Source organism: Halichoeres trimaculatus, unplaced genomic scaffold, assembly GCF_033239565.1.
Source record: "Halichoeres trimaculatus isolate MK-OKI-2021-1 unplaced genomic scaffold, fHalTri1.1 fHalTri1_scaffold_11, whole genome shotgun sequence".
NCBI classification, from domain to species: domain Eukaryota; kingdom Metazoa; phylum Chordata; class Actinopteri; order Labriformes; family Labridae; genus Halichoeres; species Halichoeres trimaculatus.
Window position 1 is genome coordinate 24,966,880 of NW_027437189.1, and position 18,514 is coordinate 24,985,393.

At 40.8% G+C, this 18,514-nt stretch overlaps 2 protein-coding genes across 6 annotated transcripts in view; both read right to left on the bottom strand.

Moving 5' to 3' along the window:
• Window positions 1-13,482, bottom strand: part of LOC141799230 (ERC protein 2-like) — a 185,507-nt gene extending 172,025 nt beyond the window's left edge. For 2 of the 5 annotated variants that reach the window (XM_074681411.1, XM_074681415.1), the window contains exons 1-5: window positions 13,385-13,482; window positions 12,876-12,916; window positions 9,788-10,905; window positions 5,201-5,230; window positions 4,324-5,085 (exon numbers count right to left, since the gene is read on the bottom strand). In XM_074681411.1, coding sequence (XP_074537512.1) covers window positions 4,324-5,085; window positions 5,201-5,230; window positions 9,788-10,630 — 1,635 coding nt within the window. In that variant the 5' untranslated portion in view covers window positions 10,631-10,905; window positions 12,876-12,916; window positions 13,385-13,482. Of the gene's footprint in view, window positions 1-4,323; window positions 5,086-5,200; window positions 5,231-9,787; window positions 10,906-12,875; window positions 12,917-13,042; window positions 13,257-13,344 lie in introns of those variants that run through there. The other 3 variants (XM_074681414.1, XM_074681412.1, XM_074681413.1) reach the window with 3 other exon arrangements.
• A 1,482-nt stretch (window positions 13,483-14,964) lies between these two features.
• Window positions 14,965-18,206, bottom strand: tlr9 (toll-like receptor 9). The gene is made up of 2 exons (XM_074681416.1): window positions 15,285-18,206; window positions 14,965-15,175 (listed from the first exon to the last, which is right to left on the bottom strand). The coding sequence occupies exons 1-2, from the start codon at window positions 18,204-18,206 to the stop codon at window positions 14,969-14,971; spliced, it is 3,129 nt and encodes a 1,042-aa protein (XP_074537517.1). The 3' UTR covers window positions 14,965-14,968.
• Between the last annotated feature and the right edge of the window lie 308 nt (window positions 18,207-18,514).

The window sequence follows — 18,514 nt, forward strand, 5'->3', positions numbered from 1 at the left end:
CTTTTGACAAAGAGGAAAAATCTTACAATATAAATACAATTAGAGATGATTTTTTTCTAAGCAACCAAACAATTCTAAGTGTGCCTCTGTGCCAACACTCAGCCGTGGCTTTAAAGAAAAATAACAGCAGAGGTGAAGTGAAAATGAGGCCACTTATGATCCCAGCTCAAGCAAAACAAGCCGGGTCATTTAAAGGAGAGTAATAGGCACAGTAATGAAAGGCATGTGGCTCTGTTTCCTTTGGAGCTAATCAAAAGAGCGGAGCCCCCTAATATTAGAGGCAATAGTTGCACTGCCTTTACTTACCATGCCAGCGCCAGTGTGAGGCTTAAACACCACTCAGACACATAAACAAAGGAAAGAGGCTTAAAAGGAAGTGGGCTGCTGCTTACAGTTAAACAAGAGGATAGAAACCCTCTAATGGATCTTTAATCAGGAAAGCTTTTCACACATTCACCACATCTCCATCAAACTTGACTTTTATCAAGCACATCTAAAAATAACAGAGTTCGCCTAAAAATCTTGTTGAGTTATCTGAAATATCTGAAATAGTCCATGCTGTGACTCTCTAAGTGTCTTGTTACCAAGGTTGTAATAGTTAACTAAAACGATCTAAAAACAAAAACTAAAATTTAAAATACATTGCAGTTTATTCAAACTAATAAAAACTAAAAAAAAAAAAAAAAAGATAAGTAAACTAAAACCGTATCTTGTGTTTACAAAACTAACTGAAACTAACTAAAATTAAAGACAAAATGTCCTTAGTTATAGTTTTTGACAATATTAATCGCCTTTAGGATTTAAATTAACCCGACACATTTTCCCAACCAATTTTACGACAGTTTTCGGCAGTTGTCAGCGCCATACGGCACCATCACAGTGACGTACTGGGACATGCTTGTTTACTGCACTGACTGGCTTTGCACTGTGCTGCGTCAAAACGTAGTGGAGCAATGAATCAGAGCATCTGTAATAGTTTAATTTCATGTGAGTCTGACTTTATTGTGACAGAGTCAAAGTTTCTAATTATTAAAGCTTATATTATATTATTTTATATAATTTATGTTTATAATATTTTTATGTAACTAATATTTATATTTTTTTATATTAAGTTTGTATTATTTTCATGTGTTTAAGGCAGCAGCCAACAGTTCAGTATCAGCATTGACTGAACAGTGAGGACTATATTGGACTGGAAAATAAACAGTGTTACAAAATATTTACTCTGACCTTTTTGAATCCTGCACCTGGTTAAAAAGGTATGAAAAACTAAAACTAAACTGAAACTAAGCCTTGTTGCAAAAATAAAAACTAAATAAAAACTACAATGCCCGCTCTAAAAACTACTTACAACTAAACTGTCAAAAAAAAAAATGTCAAAACTAACTATAACTAAACTATTATGACAAATCCAAAACTATTGCTAACCTTGCTTGATACACACATGATGATAAAGTGATAGATAATCTTGTTTTGTACCTGCTGTGCCCGTTCTGTGTAGGGTCTGCTGTTTTTATCTATCCAGATAAAAGTATTAATCAGAGAAGAGACATCCTGGAAGGGAGAAGCAGAAATACTCCTCTGTGTATAGGAGCCATAGACTGTGTAATATATATATAGAAATGTAGTTTCTGTGACATCATTGTTTCCATCAGAGAGTTTTGAAGCCCATCAATGATGGTAACTATATTGGAAGCAATATCACCACACAACCTAGCTTTGTTTGAGCTTAAATAAAGCAAAGAGGAGGGCATTTAGCCTCTACACTGACAGCTACAGGGTACCCACCTGTCAGTCAGGTCAGCCATGCCCTTACAGGTACAAAACTTGTAAATTTAACAGCTTAAAAAATAATGGGTCATACAATATTGACTCCCTTGTACAGTGTGTGCTGATAGTAAAATAACCTTCACAGAGCCAAGCGGTTTTATGAACCAGGCTGAAAACAAACTAAAAAAATCCACTGTTTTGGCTTGGTGTGTAGGTGGAATCTCCAAAAATCTCCAACAACTGCAGTTTTTAGCACTTCCTCACAGGTTTTATATCTGTTGAATGGTGTCTGCAGCTTGATTAGAGCAGAGGTGGATGTGAATTTTAAGTAGTCAGTTAGCTAAAACGATGATATATGGTAGAATTATATATATTCGATTTAATATATAAAACTTGAGTGGTACTGCTGACATATTAATACTACAGTGTTTAATTTAAAAAATGAAAGCAAAATCCTTTGTAATTATTTTTCACTCCACTGTCTAACAAAAGCTCAGTTTTTTAAAACCTATAGTCGTTTTTTTTTTTTTTTTGCTGCATTTAAAACAGGAGCTGGTAAATGCATAAAGGACCAAATAATTCTCAACTTCTTCTAGTCCTCAGTAGATTTAAAGAACTGGATTTGGGGCTATCTTGGCATCAATAATGACACCATGATGAGATTAATTTTTTATATTCTTATACTAACAAAATGTAACAAATAATGCACAAATTTCAGCATCTGTGTGCTTCATTCCACACAGGAAAACCATTTTGTTTTTGTTTCCTTAATCTAAAAACACTTCTACACTTATGCTGTGATCAATTATACACATTCGCATACCCCTGCATATACATGTTCACAAAGTGAGACCTCGTCAGACCAGCTCAGCCTCAGAGAAGGAGAGGAGGTAAGAAGGAGAGAAGCACATGAGTGAAAAAAAGAAAGAACAACAACCATGTCTTTTCAATCAGGGCAGTCAGGAGTGTTTTCTCTCATTAATCATACATTAATATTCAGACAAACACAGCTTGTTTTTCTACCAAAGGAAAACACTCCTTTCACCCGTCTCCCCCCCTTCTTCTAACCTCACCTCTCAGATCCAGACGCCCCCTCCTCCCCCTCACACCCGAAGTATGTGTTAAGCTGTCAAGCAGGTAAATATAGCACAACACACAGAGTGTGTGTGAACAGGTACTCACCTCTTACACACACAGCTCCATAAGGTCCCATACGTTACACACACACACTCAGACATGAGTTAACTCATGCACAGCAGTGGCTGCATTAGCATGGGCTGAAACGCCAACACTCCACTCCGTCAAAGCCATCACCGTGACCAAACACCCGGCACGGGTGGATATCCCATCAGCCACCGGCAGCCCAGCGAGGGAGTGTCCTCGCTACTGATACTAAGCCGACAGGTCCCAGATGTGCACGCATGCTCACAAAGTCATACACACACAATCACACATACAATCATTGTGAGCAGGCCTCAACAACAGAGGCAGACAAACACCAGAGAGACAGAAAAACAAGAACATCAGTACACAAACAATAGCAGAGGCATGCACAGACTTAGAACACACACACACACACACGCACACGCACGCACACACACACACACACACACACACTCACACACACACACACACACACACACACACACACACACACACACACACACACACACACACTGACAGAGAGGTAGAGAAATTAAAGGCTAAGAAGATTTAGGAGTTAAAAATAAACAAGGCAGGAGTGAAGCGCACAGAGCAGCCTGCTGATAGCCTTCCTGGCACAGGATATAGAGACACCTGTGCTACACCACGGCTAACTGCAGGGCAGCTTCTTTGAAATACTCAGTCAGTAAAATCAGATCTCTGCAGAAGACAAGGAAAGAGAGAGGTGCAGGAACAATAACTCAACCGAAGTAATTTAGAGAGGACCCCTGACTGGCATGGATAAATTTAACACCTAACTTCCCTCGTCTTCAGTTTCACCTGAAGGACAATGCAGACAAAATTGGAATACAAGCAAGTGCCATATGAGCCTGCTGGGCATACCAAGGCACACACATACACACACACACACATACACACACACGCTAACATGCACATGTATACTAACTAGAGGAGTCAGATTGTAAAACGGCATGGCTGAACCAGGCTTAGAGCTCTCCGTATGTTAATCTGGCCCATTGATAAGACCTGCTGAGCTGCTCTCTACTCCCGCACTGTGCCCACACAAATAATGCACTGACACATTCACACACACAGCAGATACACAATAAATTCACTCCCAATAGTTTCGTAATGACATCATTAAAATACAAATAGAATGCCTGTAGATTATTACATGGGACTTAATTGGTGGAAAGTTAGTGTCTGTCAGGGTAAAGTTGCCGTGTTTTGTTAATACACGCAAAACATATCCATGTTCGATCAATGCATGATGATAAAAAAAATAAAAAAATAATAAAAAACTTTTTTCACACTCTCTAACCCTTCTGTTTGAAACTAGAGATAACTGGTCTGCACAGAGTACCATTAAACACATGGATTGTGACATACCTCTCTCACATGCATGCTCTCCAGCTGAGCTTCAGCCTCTTGAGCTGCCATCGTAATGATGCCTGCCCGCTGTCCCCGACCCCAGGGAGCTTGACCTTGGCCTTGACCCTGAAGCATCTCCAGCAGCCTCTGAATGCTCTCGTCCCGGGCTCCCAGCGTCTGCTTCTGAGAGTCAATTCTCATCTCCATCTCCTCCATAGTCTTCCTCAGCAGGTGCAACTCTTTACCCTGCCTCTCGTGCTCTGACTGCAGCCTGAAGAAATTCTCCTCTGATGGATCCAGAGGAGGAGGTGAGGAGAAGCCGTCACACCCCGGTACCTGGCAGGGGCTGCAGGGGCGAAGTGAGCTGGAGCTGGGAGCAAACTGGGGACCTTGGCTGTAGAGGGCTTGGACTTGACTTGGACTGTTCCTCGGTGCAGGCTGAAGGGTGTTAGCAGGGCTGATTCTCTGCACAGTGACTGCAGCATTACAGCCATACCCCGGGCTGTGAATGATGACATCAGCTTCCTGTTGCCTTGGGTTGTAGGTGTTGGATGGGCTGGCTCTCAAGCTGTTCTTTGGGCCAGGACTGTGCAGGTTGCTTGGGCTTTGTCTGGGGCTGTGGCCAGGGCTTAGCCCCCCTCTGTGGTCCTGGTCGGTGTGGAGTTCCCGATATGAGCCAGAGTTAGCCTGCTGTCGCTGCTGCTGCTGCTGGAGGCGACTGTTCATCTCCCTGTGAGCCCTCAGCTCCTCTTGAAGCTCCTGAACCGTCAATGGAATCTGCTGCAAGGACAAATATTGACTAAATGTGAGTTTATTCCCTTGTGAAAAAGGCAAAAATAAAATGAAATAGCAATGTGACACATGTGAAAACTATACATCAAGAAACAAAACACACCTTGTTCCTTCTGATGTCTCCAGGCTGCAGCTGAGGGAGGGGAAAAAGACACATATGCATTAAGAAAAACTGAAAATGACAAATCATAAACATCACACCCTAATGTAAATTTCACTGAACTGCTGGGTGTTTTTGTTTACTTTGGCCACAAGAGGGTGATAATTCCCTTCAAAACACAGAGAGAGCAAAGCAAAAGTGACTGTAATTTGATTACAGAGAGCTGATTTGAGGTAATTAAACTCCATATGAAAATGATTTTGTAACTCATGTAATAACATGATGAAAACTGTGATACTTGTCAATTATGAATCTTAATCAAGGGCACAATTAGTACAAAGAATGTCATTATGCTGACTCAAAAAATAACAAGTAAATGGAATAAAATAATCCAAAGTTTTATCCTCTTTGCAACAGTAGATCAAAACAAGATTTGTGCACTCAAATGTGGCAGAAAAATTAATCATCTATCCGCTGTAAAATAAGATTTTCCACATGATTTCTCTGGCACACCATCGTGTGGAAGAGAAAACTTCAAATGTCACATGTCTCATCTCTGAGGGTTTTCTTACACCCTGCATGATATGACATTTAAAAGCCTTGGAAAACGTGGCCTTTAATTAATAACTGTTCAGTAATGAAGAACGAGGGAGTCAAACCTGCTTATGCAAGACTGAGGAGTTTAACGATCTGTTGACTGATTGATTCATCCATACATGTTTCACTTGAATAAGTCAATACTAAGTGACACAGACATGAGTAATGGGTAAGTAATGCAAAATGCAGTATGCTAATTAAAAGCTCCCAACTTTCCAGAATGGAAGATCCAAAGTTCCCACCCTGGTCAAAAGGAATTCATAAAGGCTGTTAGAGAAGAGTGAGACAGGAATTTAAAAAAAAAAAAAAAAAGAGAAAAACGCACATGAAAAACATCTGAGTCATCGTCAGGGATGACTAACACTCATTGACACAAACACCAAACGGAAGTGGAATTACTAATCTCTCAATCTGTAGGAAGATATTACTAATTTTTCCTCAAGCATTCTTACTCCTCTGCTCGAGTCCAGAAGGTGGGGAGCGCCAAGGACACAGAGTTGAGATGTAGGAGGCAGGCGAGGGTGAAAACGGATAATCAATGCAACAAGCTAGCACTGAATATCAAGTCGGAGTGGGTGGACAATCCTCCGCACTAACACACACACACACACAACCAAGGCTGAAGACACAAATACATATGTGCCAGTGTACACAAACTCATACACACACAAACACCAAACAAACAGATGGTCAAGGGACAGCACTGGTCGTCGCTGTTGAGGGAAAAGGTGACATTCCTTATGCTAATAACAAAGTTCTCTTGACAGGCTGAACTCTCCCAAGAGAGTCTCAAAGGGCAAAAACTGGAAGGAAAAAAAGGGAGGAAAGGGATTTTTTAAAGGGTAGATAGTGAATAAAGATTTCAAGAAGAAGAAGAGGACAGCAGATAAGTGTTAGAATCACATCGACTGCATTAAAGGCTGTATTTTTGCTCAGCACCTTTAAGATACCAGTAAAGAGCCTGGGCTTTTATCTGGGCTAAACATTACAAGTGATTATCAAAAAGGTTAATAACGACCTTGATTAGAAATGTCATGTATAAATTGTTATTAATCTGGCAAGAGATAATAAAGTTGGTGTAGTAATGAGTTGTGATCAAGATCGGCTCACTTTTGCAAGAGGAAAAAGTATGTACTTAATTTCTATCAAGTCGTGGCAGGAGCATATATTGAAGGCTTTCAACAACCTGATTTATCAGTTCCCAGATATTAGCAGGTTGTTATGTGCTGCTGCCAAGGATTTACTGTGGATACATTACAGCTTCCCCACCTGTGATACTGTTTGTCTGTAATGAGACTTGATTCACATTTTTTGTGACCAGAGCAAAAACATTAATCTTTTGCTGTCAGAAAAAATAGTCCCAAATGGAAATGTGTATTCCACAGCTGTTGACTATAAGTATATGTTACAAAGGATGGGGAACTTCACAAATACAAAACCTGTATTATGTGGATGCCATATCTGCAATCAACGTAGACCAATCAAAACCAGTCCTGTTCTACTAGGATTGCATATTGATAACTCATGTTTTAACAATATTGCTAAGTCACCGTGCTAAGAGTTTGTGAATACTACACCAATCACCACAGCATTCAAGACAGCAGCTTCATACTGAAAATATAAGCTTCTTCAACGTGAATGCCAATAGAGAACATCAAGAGACCACCACTAATGATAGCTTAGCTTGTGTCGTGTGCTCTACTTGATTTTCGGATAGGTTTTCTTCAGAGTTCACCATTATCAAGGTTTTATTATGGAGGACAAATTATCTGCAATAGTCTCCTTCTTATGTGACTGCTGATTGAACCAAATGATGAAAGTAAATTATGTTGCAATCTCTTATACTGTGTGTTTTTAGTCATATGGAAACAAACAAAACAATGATAACAAGCATGTCTCTGCCATAATATATGTGATGTAGTAAATAGCATAGACTTTGAAATATATGAAGCTAGTGTCTATGATGTCACCCATTTGTTTCTGATATGGAGTTTTGAAGCCTATCATTGACAGCAGCCACATTGGTAATGTTGAACTCAACCTGGCTTAGCTCAAGTTAGGATGTACTTTAAACACTACCTCAGAAGTGTACTTTCCTCTATCCCAGTATCCTAATGTGTGCGGGGAAACAAGTTTTTACAGCCATGTCCACACATAGCAAGGTATTTGGGAAATCATATGTGTTTTCATATGTTTAGGCCTGTCATCCACACCTAACCGCAGTTTGACGTCGCTAAAAACATTGTTTTCAGAAAACTCTGGCCAAAGTGAAGGTTTTGGAAAATCTTGGTTTCATGGTTTTGTGTAGATACTGGGAAACAGAGTTTTTGGTTCTCAAACATCACAGCTAAATGATGGGGGGTTTATTCTAAATGGCTGGCACCAATTTTATGTCTGAAAGATATTGGTTTTGACATGCTTTGAGCTGCACTTATTGGTGGTTTTTCAGATTTTTGGCATGTGGACAAATATTTTAAAAACAAAGTGGGATTATTAGTTTTTGCAATTACCAGGCTATGTGTGTACAAGGCCAAAGAGACACTCTAAAAGCTTTGTTTTCTTTCTCATTAGGGCACTGAAGGGTTTTGTCATGATGCATAGGGTTTATGAAATAACAAATCTGAAGATAAGAAAACCAGTAGTGGTGTCACTTGATAAAAGCAGTAAAGAGTGAATGGAAAACTATTGTTCACAGGAGTGTGGGGGAAACAAATGACTCAACACTTAAAAAAAACAGTAATACACAAGTGTATGAGTCTGCTGCCTGAAAGAACAGAACAGAGACAAACACATCTATCTATCGCTGAGGGCCAAGTCGCGACCTGCCTGCAGATACACAGAGGCTGGGTACACCGACTGTCCTGCTCTTCTTAATACGAGACATGAGAGTCTGAACATCAGAACACTGGTGGTAAATGCATCTTTTATCTTTTAAGTGAATGAACCACCTTTGGTGGATATAACACCTTGTGGGTGGGAAAAGGAGTGTGTATCTTTTAGTGTATCTGTAGGAGAGTTTTGTATCCATGTGGAAAGTCTTCAATAACTGATATAAGATACACCTTATCTGCAGAACATTAAATTTAAACTGGGGTGGGTTTTGAGGAGGAGCGGGATAGATTTTTAAGAATTCTCATACTGCAATGACTAAGTACATGAAGGAATTTAGTATGAATTAATTTATGTTTTTGATTTCAGGTTTTAAGATCTCATGAGTATATGTGTGTGGGTGTGTGTGTGTATGTGTATGTGTTAGTGTCCTCACAGTGTATGACAATGTGAAATGAAAAATCTATAAATACAAATGCAGAGGTGGCTCCTTGGTAACTAAAGGGAGGGGGTCATATAGACGGGTGCAGATACGGTTGAAGTTTCTCAAGCTTATGTGAAGGAGATGAAAGCAATAAAGACTGCTAATAAAAGCTCAAGAGTTGTTAAGTGGAAGAGATTTTGGATGTTTTCTCTGGAGAAACCCTTTTATTCCATCAGACAAAAAGGAAAATACCTAAGGAGGAAAAATGCCACACAGAGAAATGAAAATACAGAAGGGTGGAAATGGATAAAACAAGAGACAGACACACATAGAACTGAAATACAGTTCTAGCAATGGATGGTGAAGAAAGAGTGAGTGGGACTGACTCCAGGGAGAAGTGGCACAGAATAGACCGGTCAATGTCCCTCCAGGAGTAGCACTGAGCTTTTTCAGAATCTGGCTAACACTTCGAATGGTTGCCACTCGGGCATGTTCCCATGGAAACACAGACAGCACTGAGCCTGGCAAACATCTTTACAAATGAACTGCACTGAAGCTTTCCAATGCAACCTTGAAGACAGGAACAAAAGGTATGATGTGAGGGGTATGACGTGCAGAGAGATGGGTGGGTTGGCACAAAAAGTTAGAATGTGATGTGTGTGGTAAATAAGAAACATTGTGATAAAAATCAAGTTTTTCCTACATTTGAAAATTTCTCCTCACTGTGATTTTTTTCTCACCTGTAAGTCCTCCTGGTTAGTCCTGTACTGGTCCTTCAAAACCGAGGGCCTGACTCCCTCCTCCCATCTTAACCCTTTGTCTCTTTTCACTTCTGGGCTCCAGAAGTTGACATTGTTCATACTGTGGCCCATCCGTCCTTCTCTCCCTCCATCCAATTCTTTCCTCAGGTTGTCATTCTCCCTCTGCAGCTCTCTCAGTTGAGCTTGGAGATCAAATGTGGACCCCTCCCCTCGCCCAGTAGAGTCCGATGCCTGGGGATGCCTCCCAGACTGGCGCCGCAGACTGGAACTCCCTGCAGGATGCAAGGTTTGGTCTCCATAGGGGTCTGAAGGGTGATGCAACCCATAAGAGGTGATGTTGGGACTGCTTCCCATGGCTGTTGTCCGGTTAGTGTAGGATGAGCGGCTGGTGCTCCTACCCAGTGTCATGGTACCTTTGGGGTAACCACCAGAGGGTTCCAAGGACTCCCGCTCAGAGGGGTACATGGTGCCTGAAGTGGCATAAGCAGCACTCAATGACTGGATGTTCTCCATAGACATTGTCTTACCTCCTGGGGCTGTTGCCGAGCCACGTGAGACCTCTTTCTCTGCTGATGAGCCAGCTTTTGTTTTCGAGACCGGTCTTGACACTGACCCTTGACCTCCAGGTGGTTTAGACGCTGGTGCAGGGATGCCTCCAGACACAGAGCCAGGCTCCAGCCCAGAGCGGGAGCCTGGCATCGAGATTGCCGCCTGCTTGCCTTTTTTGGTAGATCTGGAGAAGCGTGAGTGAGATGTGCCGGCATCTTTTGAGCCAGCAGACAGCTTGCCCTGTGAGGGCTTAGCTCGAATATTCAAAGGCATATTTCATATGGTGGGGGTACACCTTTGGGAGGAAACAGCTAAGGTTGGGTATATTTTCATGTCCCTTGATGGAACAATAACTAAAAAGGTTTTGAATGAAGGCCACCTCTGGGCCTCTCAGTTTTTATCTGTCCATTCCTGTTTGGGAAGGGTTTGAGGATGAGTCTTATTTTGTCCCATTACAAGAAAGTAGCAGCAACTGTTGGCTAGAGGGCTCCCGGACACACAGGCCAGAGGTCTTGAGACTTCATCTACAGAGCAGGTCATCATGAACTCTAGACAAGCAAGAGAGCAAAAAATATTAAGAGAATAAATACATGAAAGGTGGGTTGATCACAACATTATATATTATAAAAAATATCTTCACTGTAAACAAAGCATAGACTGTATAAAACATGGATGTAGACTCCGCAACGTCACTCATCTGGTTCTGAAACGGAAAATGAAGCACATCGGCTATCCCAGCCATATTGGAAGTAACAAAGGCTTTGGGGCAACTTTCAGTCATGTGACCTGAGCTGTGCCTCTGATTGGGCGAGCTCACGATCTTAATATCCTCTGGACTGCCTACGTACGTATAGTAAAATTACCGATTCAGACAGAAGACGTTTTTTTTAACCAGGCTGTAAATAGGTTAATTTCTGCTTTGAGAATTTTTTTTTTTTGGCTTGGTGTGTATGTGACTTCTGGTATTTCCAGCTGCCAGCCTCAGGCAGAAACTTGAGAAACAGCAGATTTTAGCACTTCAGCTTTGTCTCATATTCTTAGAGTGGAGGTTGCCGCTTGAACCGAAGTCACTGATTGTTTTAACATTATGGTTTTACATGATATGAAGAATTGTTTCTCCAGCCCTTTTTAAAACTTTCAAATACAAGGGGAGGGAAAAAGTCAGGAACTTCTACAAATAATCAAAAAAAGGGAAATGGTTCACATTATGTTTTTTTTTTTCATTTCTAAAAGTAGAACGTTCAAATTTTTATTTATTTATTTATTTGGCTCTAAGGTGTGGCCAGTCAGGAGTGTAGAAGCACCAGCTTTTAAAAACCCCAACCCCAGTTCCCCTGATAAAATAAAATAAAAAAAATTAAGCCACAATAAAATTGAATGAGGTTGGTAGGAAATGAAAATACCTTCACTACCACAATACAGATAAGTGGTGAATTATTTCCTTCCCCTTTGAAAGAGAGTAACGTGCTCCGCCACAGCCACCACAGTATAGTGAGGGAGAACAGCCGAGAGAGGGACCAGTTTGATCATTTCAGCACCATGGACAGCACTCAGTGCACTGCTGTATGAAGCTTTGTCAGGTCTGAAGAAAAAAAGACACCTGATAGTGTAATTGGCTACAACCACTGCAAAGGGAATTGGAGGACCAGCCCTTATTATCTCCTTTCCCAGCGGGACACTCGCAAAGCTCATCTTCAGACTGTATCGGGGCTGAAGACATAATGATACCTGAGGCTTCAACTCAAAGCAGGCACTCGTGCTACTTCTGAAAGAGAAGGATATCAAGACTGTGCTATTTTTATTATCGGCTCTGCAAAAACAGTTACAACACAACACACACACACACACACACACACACACACACACACACACACACACACACGTATGAGGTCATCTGTTTAGTAAAAAAAATATTTATAAAATAGGAAATCCAAGTAAGCACATCTAGTCTAACATGGACCAGATATTGGGGACTCAGTCTGTAAAGCAGAGGCAAATCCAAACAATAATCCCTCCTCTAATCCATAAGGATTGGGTGCTGGGAGTCCCTGCACAGGATGCAACAGAGAGATTGGTTAAATCTACTTGTCAGTCATAACATTGGTGTCAATCCCTTATCCATCATTGTTTGACACAATACATTCAGCATTATGTGACAGCAATGGGGACATTTAATGTGTTAAATTTTAACACTAAAATATTGCTTTTATATCCAACTTAACCGTATCCTAGTGTTGTAGAATACAATAAAATTTGACAGGTTGAGTAATACCTTTTTAAAACAGAGAAACAGCAAAGGCAATCATTTATTTCAGTAAAGAGTTATTTTTAGGTTATTCAGCGTAAAACAGAGCTTCAAGATGCAATTCAACTCTTTCTCTAAACTACAAGTTAAGACAGCTGTTTGCGTCTCTGTTAAAGCATACCGACCGAACAAATACACAAAGGGAAATAGGACTGTTGATTTGTTGGGGGAAACAAATAGATGCCACAAGTAAAAAAATGCCACATTCCTTACCTTCCTTACACCCCTCCACTGTCTTCAGAGTTGGCAGCCAGCTGTTGCCGCAAAAAGAAGAACCAGAGTCACCAACTACACTGAGGTGATGTTAGCGTAGTTCGTTAATTTTCTTGCTAACAGTTGTTCGCAAAAGCCCACTTCACATAATGCAGCATGCTACTAACCTGTCGCATAAAAAACTTTTGAGGTAAACTGCTTCGTATTTCATCTTTGGCTCGAGCGAAAAAGGGTCGCTGGGCATGTGCTTACGCAGCCTGAACACCGACGCCCGAATAACTCTACTACAACCACGGCATGAAGGATTAGTTTCTTGCTCATATGCACACGGCTACATGATTTCCAGCTAGTACCTTACATAATAATTAATCTGCCACACAAACTAATAGCACAGTTTCATTTGTTTAAATAATGTTGCAAAATGATGCCCCAAAATCCAGGTGTGCACGCAACGGGTGTGCTAGCTTACCGGACAGGCACCTCTCCATCACTCTGACATCAAAACGTACCCTGTCCGACCTCGGCGCTGGCTTCATGATCTCATCGGCTCAGCTCTCTGATGATGACCTGCCCCGCCATCGGGTCCTCGTGGGCGCGCTCTCACAAGCTGGCGCGTGCGCGACCTACGCCGCGTGGTTGGTGGGGCAGCACGAACAGCGATGATGGGAGGAAGGGCTTTTTCATTTTCCCAACACCCACATTACAGTCTGCACTGTACTTTCCCACTTTAACCTACATTAACCCACACTAAACAATAGAAATAAAAGTAAATAAACAAGTGGATTTCAGTGTTCGAACAGACAAGACAACAAATAGCCTACCCTCAGTCAGTTATTTAATCCAATCAAAGTCAGTTTTATTCTGTTAAAGTACATGTAGAGACACGTGATAGAATAGAAGCCAATAAAGTGAGGGTGGGGGTCTCGCTGCACACCTCTACTGTCAAACTCTCCACCATAGACTGCTCTCCATGGGCCTTTAGAATGTGCGCCTTCACAGTCAGTGTCGTAATTATTTACGTCCGGACAGGAGCAAACGGTAGGTAGTTATGGAAATAGTTAAAAAGACCAAATAAGCTTTATTCTGTTAAGCTAAATTTGCTTGAGAAGATGTTAGTCAAAACGACCAAAAACGAGTTTTGCACAATATAGCCAAAGATACCAAGCCTGTCTCTAAAAGATTGGTTGAGGATGAGTATTTTGTGAAAGCGTACTTAATCAGCTTTATCAAAAGTAAAAAAAAAATTTTAAACCTAGATGCATCATTCCATCATTTCGTGCGTCACATGTTTGCATTCAACATGCTTTCAGCTTTGCCACTGCCCCCTGTAGCCCAAATTTAAACCCACGAAATTGAAAAGGATTCAGAGTGAGAGTGTATATGAATGTATGTGTGTGTGTGTACTTACACTGGAGGAAAAAAAGGCCTGCTACTGAGTAAGAAAGGGTTGATAGCTACTTAAAAAGCATGTAAAAACGTTTCTTTGTTAACATATGCACTGGTCAAAGAGGGAAGTGTGAGAAATTCAGGTTCTTCTTTCTTTGACTGGATGCTACAGGGCACAGTGTGAGTCACACATTAAGGAACAAATTATGAGTCTCATTTCCTTACAGTATGTTACAAAGAAGAAGTGAAAATTGAGATTAGATGCAGGGATGTGTTATATGCTGGTGCACGCTTTGCTTTGAAATACCTAGGAAATCAGTATACTGTATTAAAACAAGCTAAATTTATTTAAAGAGCTCAATATCAATGTCAAATAATGTACAGCATGTTTGATGACCTTCTGATCCACAGTAGCAACATTTATCTGCTAATACTCAACTTTTTGAAGACAATGAGTAAGTTACTCATAAGCAACTTCAATCCAACAACAAAAAAGAAAACGCATTTGGAAAGAAAATTATGAAACATTATATAAAAGTTTGACTGAACAAAAAATTATAATTATGTTAGTCAATAACATCACGAAAAAGGAGAATTATTAAAATGATGCTATGTACTTAAAAAGTCATTATATTTGATATAACAATTGTAATTTTGTCACAATGAGGTGATGGAAAAGTGGAAAAAATAAGGACCCTTAAAGGTAGTCACATAAAACTTTCACTTATGTTATTGTCATAAAATTTGAGGTTATCTGAAGACAATGCCATTCTCACTTGGTTCCAGAAAAGAGGTTGTGCCTTTGGGTTTCTTGGCCATGACAGCACAGACTTTCTGCACAACCTTTTTCTCAGCTGGAGATACTTCAGTTTGGGAAACATCTCATCCAACAGAACCAGCACAGCCACGTCCACCTGGTTTAGACAAACCAGAGACGATTACATGTAATGAAAACATGCTGACAACACAAGACAGGGTGAGTTTCATTATTAGAAAACAGACATTAAATATTCTTTAACCAACCTTCTCATCCAAGAGCCGCTGCTGAACCATGAAAAAGGTCTGGCGGATCACACCGTTCACTGTCTCATTGCCATAAGCACCACTGGACAGCACAAACACTGTTTTCACACTGCTGTAGACGGCATTGTGTAGATTTTCAATACATGAAAGACCAGGAATCCAGTCCCTCTCCTCCAAACAGAGACAAAACCTCCTTTGACCCATGTTCTCCAGATTGAGGGTTAACTCATTGTAGACCCAGTCTCTCACAGCAGGGTTCCTTGTGTCAAACACCACAAAAGCATCATAGTGTTTCTGTGAATCCCTTCCAGTCAGCTGGGAGTAGCCTTTATATCCTGCCCATAGTACCTGTAAGCAATACCACAGATCCCAGCCATAGAGATGCTTCAGCAGGGGTAGGACGGTGAATGTCACAGTCAAGAAGGAGCAGAGGAGGAAGGCTAAGCCACCGTAAATGTCCTGGCAGGAATGCCTATCCATAATCAATATGCTTTTGCCTTGTTGGGATTCTGGGTATTCACAGTGTACATATGTGAACAGATAAGGAATCTGCACTGGAGTTGTACGCAAGAAGTCTGCAAACCATGAGGTATCACAGTCACATTTAAATGGATTTGCATGCAAGGTGAGTTTTTGGAGGGCACTGTTGTTTTTAAAAGGGGCAGGAAGAAACTCGTGGTTTAACTCTTTGATCTGATTGTGGCTGAGAAACAGGTACCTCAAGGACTCTGCCTTACTGAAAAACTCCTCAGGGATACAACTGAGGAGATTGTGACTGAGGTCCAAGAGAGAAAAATTTGCACCAAATCCAATTACTCTATTGGGCAAGCTAGAGAGAAAGTTTTGACTGAGGTCCAGATGACGCAGGTTGCTGAGTACTGAGATATTGTGCCATGGGAAGTACCCTAATTTATTTTCCATAATGCGGAGGTACTGAATGCTTCCTGGGAGGTTACACAGAACTTCTGGTGAGATCGACTTCAGCTCATTGTTCGAGAGGTCTAGATAGGCAAGGTTTGTCAGATCTTGGAAAAAGTAAGTGTACTTGTTGTTATCAAAATCCCACATTATATTCAGGTGGTTTCCATTGAAGTAGAGGTACCTCAAAGAATCACTGACCAGCCTGTGATCTATTCGCATCCCAATACCATTGTTCGCTAGACTTAAAACTTCCAAGTTTTGTAGATTCTGAAGAAACTCTAAACGATGGCCCATCCCCCTCATATTGAAGTGAAAATCGTTGTTACTCACGTCTAACACCTTCAGAGTTTTACTAAGCTCACTGAACACCTCTCTGTAATAGAAATCAAGTCTGTTAAAAGACATATCTAAATATTCTAACTTTCTCATCTTTTGAAACACCCCTTGCTTCAGTGTTTGACTCATGTAATTGTAGGAAAAGTCCAGACAAACTGCATTTTCCATGCCCTCAAACACATTTTCATTCAGAAACACTATGTCATTCTGAGAGAGGTCAAATGTGAGGTTTTGGCTGCAAAACTGTTTTTGAAAGTCCCAAAGTGATGGAAATACAGTCACATCATCCTCAATCATTTGCAGCTTGTTTGGCTGGTTTGATTTCCAGATGTCAACTCCAGATTCAGCTTCTCCATCATGTAAAAACGGTTGGTCAAAGAAATTCTGTCCATCCATTTTCTGGTTTCGACAGCTTCCCTGCTCCAGGGTCCCTGGTGACATGCTCAAGCAACATGGGAGGAAATTAAGCATGTTTTGAGAAAGGTCAATACTGATGAGAGATGGTAACTTCTGAAGACCTTTGAGATCACAGCTATTGATGAAGTTCATTCTAAGCTCTAGAGATTTCAGATTTTTCAGTTCTGACAGAACATCAATGCTCTCGTCTGAAACCTCATGAAAAAAGTTTCCACTCAGAAGGAGTTTTTCAAGATTAGATATGTTGCTCATATGTGGGGAGAGGGTCAGTTTGGGAAATGTCATCAGTGGTTCGTAGTTGTAGATGAGGCTTATCCATCTTAGGCTGTTCAGCTCTGAAAAGAAAGTGCCGTTCTGTATAGCGTATGCCAAGAGGTTGTCAGAGAGGTCCAATCCATGTAGATTCTTCAATGGTCGGAAAAGACCCTCTGGGAATGTTCTGAGTGAGTTTCCTCTTAAGCTCAGGAAGGTTATGGAGCTGTTTTCAGAATAGAGTGAGTTTGGGTGAAGGCGAAGGGAGTCATTATTTGGGCAAGGGAAGCAGGGCCTGGCTGCATGGTCACAACGCTGACAGTTCCACTCCAAAACCAAACGTTCAAGGGAAGTTAAGTTTGCAAATGCCCCATTTAAAACCTCTGTGATTTTGTTCTCTCTTAAATCCAGAGTCTTTAGAGAGGGTGGTAGCCCTTTAGGGATAGATGTTACATTATTATACCCTAATGTAAGATTTTTGAGATTGGAGAGCTCTCTGAAAACCCTCTCTCCAATGTAATAAGGCTGGGAGCAAGGATTGGCATAAAAGCAGTTCATGGAGAGAAAGAGCTGTTCAAGATGTGGTGTTCCTAAGGGATCAGCAATTTGGAAGATGTGGTTTTTCTCCAGATCAAGGACCTTCAGGCTTTCAGGTAACCAGGGAATTGAGGTGAGGCTGTTTCCTGACAGGTACAAAAATTCAAGCTTCAATAGCTTGCTGAAGGCATTTCTGTCAATTTTCATTTCACATGAACCATCCAAATGTCTTGGATGACCTGGTGGACAGTTCTCCGTTATACTCAGGATGTGAAGGTTTGGGATGTCCGATAAATCACTCTGGTGAATTCGCTGTAACTCAGTCCTACTTAAATTGACATGTTTCACAGAATCAGACTTGATTGAAGGGACATTATCAAGTTTTCTGTTTGAGCAGTCGACCATAGAGTCATTCCTATCTGTTTCACATGGAAAGTATTTGGTATTTTTGGTCCTCATTGATGGAATAAGTAGACAAAAGAACAAGATCTTCTTCAAAACAGCCTGCAAAAAGAAACCGAGGATTACACTTTGCATATTTAGTTTATATTCTCAAGTACTGTTGTATTATTTGAGCAGCTAAAAGGAATCATAAAGACAATTTCTCTAGCTTTTTTAGGGACTCCAGCACCAGCATATAGTCAACTTAACAATCAAGCAAGTACCTCATTTTCTGTCAGACAAATACATTTTGAATGAAATAATCTCTCACTTACCATAACAGATTGTTAGAAGTCAGATAAAGCAATCCTCATTCCAGGTGTTGA